General features: G+C 37.9%; 1 protein-coding gene across 1 annotated transcript; it reads left to right on the top strand.

Annotated features, from left to right (window-relative positions):
* The first annotated feature begins 226 nt into the window (after nucleotides 1-226).
* LOC120173978 lies at nucleotides 227-1312 on the top strand. The gene is made up of 2 exons (XM_039180994.1): nucleotides 227-619; nucleotides 671-1312. Exons 1-2 carry the CDS (start codon nucleotides 227-229, stop codon nucleotides 1310-1312), a joined length of 1035 nt encoding a protein of 344 aa, XP_039036925.1.
* The last annotated feature ends 7165 nt before the right edge of the window (nucleotides 1313-8477 follow it).

The following is an 8477-nucleotide window of genomic DNA, read 5'->3' as shown; positions in this document are numbered from 1 at the left end:
CGACATATGTTATGGGCTGCTATTTATTACCGAAAGGAATCTTTGCTGATTTTGAGTAAACTTTACGTGATTATTGATGGTCAGCATCAAATTGTAGGAGAGGGTGGCCGCTTGTCGCATGACAGGATATTTAGGGTTGGGGGGACTTGGCTTTCGCGACCTCTGCCATTTCAATGTCGCGCTTTTGGGCAAACAAATTTGGCAATGCATTCAATATCCTGAATCTATGGTGGCTAAGGTCCTATCCTGCAAGTACTTCCCATCCAGTGATACATTCGATCCACAATTAGGCTCAACTCCATCATTTGCATGGCGTGGGATATTCTTTGCTCTACAACGTCTTCGCCTGGGGTTCCATTGGCGCATTGGAATGGACAGTAATGTTAAGATGCACGTCGATAGATGGGGAGGTTCGATTCTGATGCAGTTAAATTCCTCTTACACTGATTCTAGTGATGCCCATGTCCTTTGTGGCGAGTTTATGCTTCCACATTCAACACAGTGGAATGTTAATTTGGTGCAAAGAGTTTTCTCAGTTGCTGATGTTGCTCGAATATTGCAATGCCCCATGGCACCTGTGGCTTGTGATCGTATTGTTTGGAGTGGCCATTTGAAAAGGGTGTTTTCATTTTGATCTGGTTACTTCTTTCTCCAAAAACATCGTCGACAGGTAATTCCGACTACTCCTGACCCTATTTGGTTAATTCTGTCCCGCCTACTGGTTCCACCAAAGATTAAACTTTTCGGCTGGCGTCTGGGACATGATGCTCTTCCAACTGCCTCTCGTCTTGTTCAAGCCGGGTTGTCTGTTGGTATTTGTTGTATGTGTGCCGATGGGTTGAAAACTATCAAACACGCCTTCTGCGAATGCACGATGGTTGTCGGTTTGCTATCGTTGGCTGGGTTCATTTCGTTGGTCACTACTGCAACGTCTAGCCGAGCATGGTTGTTATCTAGCTTCCAGCAGTTACCTCTTCACCGGTTCTCCTTATATCTGATCATCCTCTGGAATATTTGGCACCAACGCAACACATTTTGGCATGAAGGTCGTCTTATACCGGACTGGAATTTGGTGCAGACTTGTTTCTCAATGTTTGAAGGTTTTATAGCACTAGAAAGTTTCTCTAGTGCAACTACGATGCCGGAATTGTCTATATCAGACCGTTGGCACAAACCCGAGGCTACGACGGTGACAATTAATGTCGACAGTGCTTGCCTTCCTAGTAATGGATGTTCCACTGTTGGTCTTCTTGCTGGGGATCATCAAGGGATAGTGATTGCTGCTAATGTTGTTCCAGTTGAGGTCCCTTAAGATGCGGCTATCGTTGAAGCTATAGCAATAACAAAGGCTTTACATATGGCTATTGAACTCCGATTTACATCAGTTAGTGTTGAAAGTGATGCCTCCAATGTTATTCAACAATTATATTCTACACATTTGGATCTTTCTACTACCTCGTTCCACCTTGCAGAAGCACGAAGGTTACTAAGGGACCATCCTCACATCATCGTTCTTGCCATCCGACGCTCGACCAATAAAGCTGCCCACTACATCGCTTAGTTTGCTTTAACGGTTACTATACCTCGTTACTATGCTTATGATTTTCCTCCATGCATTTCAAATGTTCTTGCTACAGATGCTGTTTGTGGTTGATATTTCAAAGTACGTTTAGCTTAAAAAATAATTATTTTGTAATAATTTAATAAATTTATTGATTATTTTATAACTGCTGAAAATTTAATGGCTAAATATTATTTTAAAAATTATGTGTGTACTTCAGCCTTTCTTTAAATTCCTTTTCTTCTTTTTTTATTTGTATTTTTAGGATTATTGAAAAAATATTTGTTTAAATACCTTTTTGCTCATTTTAGGTGCCCAAAGTATTATTGAGTCAATGTAGGTGCTTAACGTTTTTAACGTTATCTTTTAAGTGCCTAATCTATTACGATCGTTAAAAATTGTGTCTGACATGTGTCACGCTTATATATATATATATATAATATTTTAAAAAGATCTATTTTTTCTAAAATATAAAAAACTCAAACTCTTTAAATTTTTAATTCCAAACTCCCATTACTGTTTATAATCTCTCTTAATCGTTGATAATAAATATATTCTGTAAACATAATTGTTCGAATCTAAAATATTTTAAAAAAATAACACTATGTTTAACAAATTGAAGTTGCTTGATGGTTCTACAATTTTTGTTATTAATCTAGATTGCTTACAAGTGATAATATTTATTCTCAACGATTTGACAGTGAATACTCAAAATACTATGTAGTCTTTGGGGCTGGAACTTGAATTTTCTAGAAATATCAACCGTTTCTTTAACTATCGAGATAGATTGATTTGTATAAATTTTATTTTTAGTTGTTGACAAACAAATGAGAATATACAAACTGTGAGAAATAAAAAAAAAGTCGGTGGTTAACTTAAATTTTCTATCAAGGGTTTTCATCTTTGAATCCTTCAATCACCCCTAGTGGCCAGCCGCCAGATTGAGACCCTGTTTCGAGGGACACGATGTCGCTAAAGAACAATGGTCAGCGGGTGGATGGAAACAGTGTATCAGACAATCCTTTGCCCTCGCGAGATGTGGGTAAGTATGAAGCTATTGTGGAAAAGATTACCGAAAGGAAGGGTGGTGATGTCATGATGGCAGATGTAATAACAGAAGAGAGCTTATGGTCTTTGCCCAAGATGAATTAGAATGTTGTTAATTGTCCAAACTTATTTAAGACTGATGAGAAGGTCACTTTGGGTATCAATGGGCAGAACAATCAAACAACTAATACCATGACCGCTTAAGAAGGGAATAAGGATCATATCGACCCAAATAATGGACCATGTAAAATTTCTTTTCATGATATGGCTGTGGGGAATCAAAATATCAAATCCCATACTGCAATGATTGAAGACTTGGATGTTGAGATATCTGATGATGATGTGATCATATGGGACAATGATTGTTTTTACCTAAAATTAGGTTTTCGGAACGAGTGTATCAAACGATGGATTAGAAACTTGCTAAATTTATCATTGTTCGGTTTCTTGGCAAGACCATTGGATATAGAAATTTACTCAATAGAATTTAATCTTTATGGGGTTTGTGTGATGTAATAAGTCTTATGGATCTAAATAATAAGTATTTTTTAGTCTGTTTTGCCCAGAAGGAAGACTAACAAAGTTCTTGCTGGAGGATCGTATGTGATTTATGGAAGCAATTTAACGGTGTAACCATGGAGTAGAAGTTTCTCAATATCTGAGACTCATCCTTCGATAATCCTAGCTTGGGTAAGACTACCTCGCCTTTCTTATCATTATTATATTAAGAGTATCCTTTGATATATCTCAAGGGCCATTGGGAAGGCGGTGCGAGTTGATTTTAACACAATGGAGGGCAAAATAGGTCGTTTTGCTTGACTTGTTGTGGTTGTTGATCTTATAAAGGTACTACGGTGTTATAGATGGGAAGCAGGTTGACATTGAATATGAGGGACTCTTGACTATATATTTTTTATGTGAGAAATTCGGTCATACTAAAGATAAGTTCAGGGTAAAAGTCAGACAAAGTATGGGAGTGGATAAACATTCCACGCGGAGCATCTGGTAGAGATTTATTTGATCATTGGATGCAAGTAACGAACCAAAGAAGAAAAGTGATAACTAGTAGAAAGTTGGAAGAGGATCGAACCATGCTATAGAGTAGGGTGATAGAAGTTGATTTGATGCCCTAACTACATATATAACCAATGGCTTGGAGAAGGATCGGACCAATGCTACGATGCATGTCATGAATGAGATGAAATTTTCTCCTATAGATAGGAAGGTGGTCGAGGCTGGTAATCTCGTTAGAGGAAAGGCTATAAGGGAATATGTTGTTGAGTGATCTAAGGAAATCAGTTGGAGATCATAAAGTGACTAAGAAGATAGTTCCAAACCAATTGAAGGACCTCTTAGTGGGTGGGGCAGGTAATGCATCAAAAATTGAAAAATCAATACATAGTAGAAAAGTGGTGGTTTTAAGGGAACTATCACAGGAACAAATGGCGTCCTAAGATGATGTAGGTGATGCTTGAAGCTCAATTAATCACTCATTGACTAGGCCAATCATAAACATAAATTCCAAAATAATCAATCAAAACATTCAAAGGATTGCCTAGAAGATGACCAAAAGCTAAGAAGCACGAACCAAACCCGCAAGGAGTCAATGCAATGGTTGATGAAATACCTATCCACCTCGATACAATGAGTGGTGAGACTAAGAATGAAATTTCGATTGGGAATGTTGATAGTTTTCATATATTCCTAATAGATATTTGCAATGGTTTTCTAACAATGATTTTGAGGGGGTGAATAACCCCTTGGGTCTCCTTTCTTCGTGTTTTTATGGTTAATACAACTTTTTAGAATATACAGGGCTTACTTGGCTCTGTCTTTAGATGTTATTTTAAGTTATTAGTGCATTTGTATAATCCTAATATTATTACCCTTTTGGAGCTAATGGTGAGTGGTTCGAAGGTGGATAATTTTGTCAAAATTTTGGGTTTTGAGTTCTTATTTAAAGTTAAAGCTTCAAGTTTTTCAGGAGATATTTAGGTAACGTAGTGAGTTATGTTAAACTTGACATCATGGTTGTCTCTAATCAGTATGTTTATGGTAATTGTTTGAATTTAGTGATTCATCACTCTTTCTTCATTACTTTTGTTTATGCTAGCCCGAATCCTCTAAAGCGATGAAAAATCTGAGAGCTTTATGTTGGATCCCTCCTTAATTGGAGAGGTTCTAGAAAATTCTAGAGCTTTATGGAGAAGTGTAGAATTTTCTAGAACATTCTAGAGAACTTTAGAGAAGTGTAGAACTCTATAGAAGCTTGTGGAAGAGTGTGGAATCCTATGGAGATGTGTGGAACCTTATGGAAGAATATGGAAGGGAGTGGAAGAGTGTAGAGCTTCTTAGAGTGTGGAGCATTCTAGATAATTAACCTCCACCCTTGGATGTAAGTAATCTACACCATTCATTGTGGAGGTGGAGTAGTATAAATAGGGTTGAGAAACTTCATTCTTAACCATCCAAAATCCAAAAACACTAAGAGAGTCCACTTCTTAGAGTGAGAAACTAGAGGGTTAGAGACCTCTTTGAGAGAGAAGAGAGATAGCTTGGGAAGTCTTTATCCTCAAGCTTGAGCGAGCCACCAAGTGTGAGTAAAATTTTGTGAACACATCCTTGTAATCCTACATTCTTTTGAATAGTGGAAGAATCTCCAAATTGGAGAATTATATTCTTGTGCTTTCTTTATTATCCTTAATCTCTAAGTGTCTATCTTAACTTCATGAAGCATGAAAGACCATTATTCCCAACAGTGGTATCTGATTCAGGTTCATCTGTAGCCGTAATTAGCTCGTGCAGTTCAAGATGGAGGATAACATCGCTTATAATGGAGACATGATCAAGCTCACAACCAATAACTACTCATATTGGAAGCCGATGATGGAGGACCACCTGTACTGCAAGGATTTACATGAGCCCATCATCTATAAAGACAAGGTAGAAGGCAAGAGTGATGCTCAATGGGAGCTACTAAATCGGAAGGCCATTCCTATGATCCGTAAGTATATTGATAAAACCCTATTTGAGCATGTTTCTACTTATACAAATGCTTATGAATTATGGACAAAGCTTGAGTCAATGATTCAATGGAAAACGCCTCGTAACAAAGCCAATTTAGTTCGACGGTTGGTGAAATTGGAGTATAAGGATGGTGAAATTGGAGTATAAGGATGGTCAAAGTATGATTGAGAACTTAAGTAATTTCAAGGGCTCGTAAATCAATTAACAAAAACTGAGATGAAAATTGACGATGAGTTACAAGCCTTTCTACTCCTCAGTTCCTTACCAGAAAGTTGTGATACACTCGTTGTTACACTTAGTAATTCAGCTCCGGAAGGAAAGCTCACCATGTATACTATTAGTGATAGCCTCCTCGGTGAAGAAGCAAGGAGAATAGAACAAGGCGAATCTATTCATCCCTAAGTTAATATTATTGAGAACAGGGGTAGGAATAAAACTTGAGGAATAGCAAAAGCTGAGATTTCATCAATCCCAAGGTAGATCCAAGTCATGCTCGAAGATTACGTGCTACTATTGTTGAAGGATAGGCCACAAGAAAATAGAATCTCGATCCTTCAAGAGATACCAGAAGGTCGATAATGTTAAGCTAGACCAAATCAGCCCAACGAATAAGCAATAAGAGAATAGTACTACTACCGCAGTATTAAAAGAAAATTTTCTATATATCATTGATGAAGGTAATATCCTAAACATTGCTTATGATGATAACTCCTAGATTGTCAATTTTGGTGCTTCCTTCCATGTTACTCCACATGGAAGTTTCTTCTCATCCTACCGAAGCGGTGACTTTGGTACGATGCAAATGGGAAATCAAGACATGAGCAAGATCATCTGGATATGAGACATCATCCTGACAACAAGCACTGGATGCAATCTTATCTTAAAAGATGTGAGGCATGTTCTGGCCATGCGCCTCAATCTTATCTCTGTTGGGAAACTAGATGATGTTGGTCTGATAAATTACTTTGGTGAAAAAAAGTGAAAGCTCACAAAAGGAAGCCTAATAATGGCTTGAGGAAACAAGGAAAGGTCATTGTACGTTATGCAAGCTAATCTCTACAAAGGAGAGGTAAACATCACCACTGAAGATGTAGATATATGGAATAAATGAATTGGGCACATCAGTGAGAAGGGTCTACACATGCTCGCTCCAAAACAACTCCTTCCTGACGTGAAAGGTAAACCACTTGACCCTTGTGCTCAATGTTTAGCTAGAAAACAACACATAGTTTCTTTCCAAAGATCTTCTCTGCCCATAAAGAGAAAAAACATCCTAGACCTCGTACACACCGACGTGTGTTCGATGTCTGAGAGATCAATTGGTGGAGCATTGTACTTTGTTACCTTCATTTATGACCATTCAAGGAAGGTGTGAGTGCACCTGTTAAAATCAAAGGATCAAGTGCTTGATGTATTCAAAGAATTCCATGCTCTAGTGGAGCATGAGACTGGACGGAAGATCAAGTGTGTATGATCTGACAATGGAGGTGAGTATAGAGGTCCTTTTGAAGCATATTGCAAGAAATATTGCAAGAAAGAGTTCAATTTGTGCTCTCTCATGCTAAGTTACCTAAATCATTTTGGGGAGAAGCTATAATAGAAGTGGTTGACATTGTCAACCTTACACCATCAGTTCCCTTGAACGGGGGCATCTTAGAAGAAGTCTGAACGGGAAAAAGGGATTCATACAATCATCTCAAGGTATTCGGGTGCAGGGCATTTATTCACATACCCAAATATGAGAGAGTCAAGCTTGACGCAAAGACGAAGGAATGCATCTACCTTTGTTCACCTAAGGATAAATTCGGTTATCAGCTTTGGGATCCAGTCAATAAGAATGTTGTCCGCAACAGAGACGTTGTATTCTTTGAAGACCAAACAATCGAAGATATCAAAAATTTAGAGATGTCAAGATTAAAAAGCGACAAGAACACCAAACCTACTCCAGTTCAACGTCAGTATAATAATACATAAGAAAACAATGATACTGAAGAGCATGAACCTATGTCAGAGCAAACTAACCAGGAGGCTCATGATGAACCAGCTCAGGAAGAGCCTCAATCTACCTCTCTAACAACACGAGAGTCGAGACGATCCTCAAGAGATAAAAGACCATCCACTCGGTATAATACAAATGAGTATGTTATGCTCACTTATGAGGGGGAGTTCGAAGCTATAAAGAAGCAATTAGTGATAGTCATAAAGAAGAGTGGAGAAGAGCCATGCAAGAAGAGATGCAATCCTTGCATGAGAATCATACTTATGAACTTGTGGAGCTATCAAAAGGGATAAGAGCCTTAAATAATAAGTGGGTGTATCGGATCAAGACCGAAGATAGTATCTCAAAGCCTCACTATAAAGCTCAGTTATTCATCAAAGGATTTAGACAAGAACACGGTATAGACTTTGAATAAATATTCTCTCCCGTGGTAAATACATCATCCATTTGAATAGTCCTTGGCTTAGAAGCCATGCAAGATTTGGAGATTGAACAGCTCGATGTCAAGACGGTGTTCCTACATGGTGATCTAGAAAAAGAAATCTCATAGAGAAGCATGATAGATTCAAAGTTCCAGACAAAGAAAATATAGTGTACCGTCTGACTAAGAGTCTATATGGGCTTAAGCAAGCACCAAGGTAATGGTACAAAAAGTTTGACTTTTTCATGGTAGAACATGATTTCAAAAAGGCGAAAAGCGATCATTGTGTCTTCACAAAAAGGTATGCAAGTGGTGACTTTCTTATACTTCTGTTATGTGTTGAGGATATATTGGACAAGATCACATGAAGATAACTGCTTTAAAGAAAGAATTAAGAAAGAGTTTCGCCATGAAATATTTGG

This window comes from Hibiscus syriacus, unplaced genomic scaffold (genome assembly GCF_006381635.1).
Source record: "Hibiscus syriacus cultivar Baekdansim isolate YM2019G1 unplaced genomic scaffold, ASM638163v2 tig00111996_pilon, whole genome shotgun sequence".
NCBI lineage: Eukaryota > Viridiplantae > Streptophyta > Magnoliopsida > Malvales > Malvaceae > Hibiscus > Hibiscus syriacus.
The sequence above is the reverse complement of the archived record's forward strand: the minus strand, read 5'-3'. Positions and strand labels throughout refer to the sequence as shown.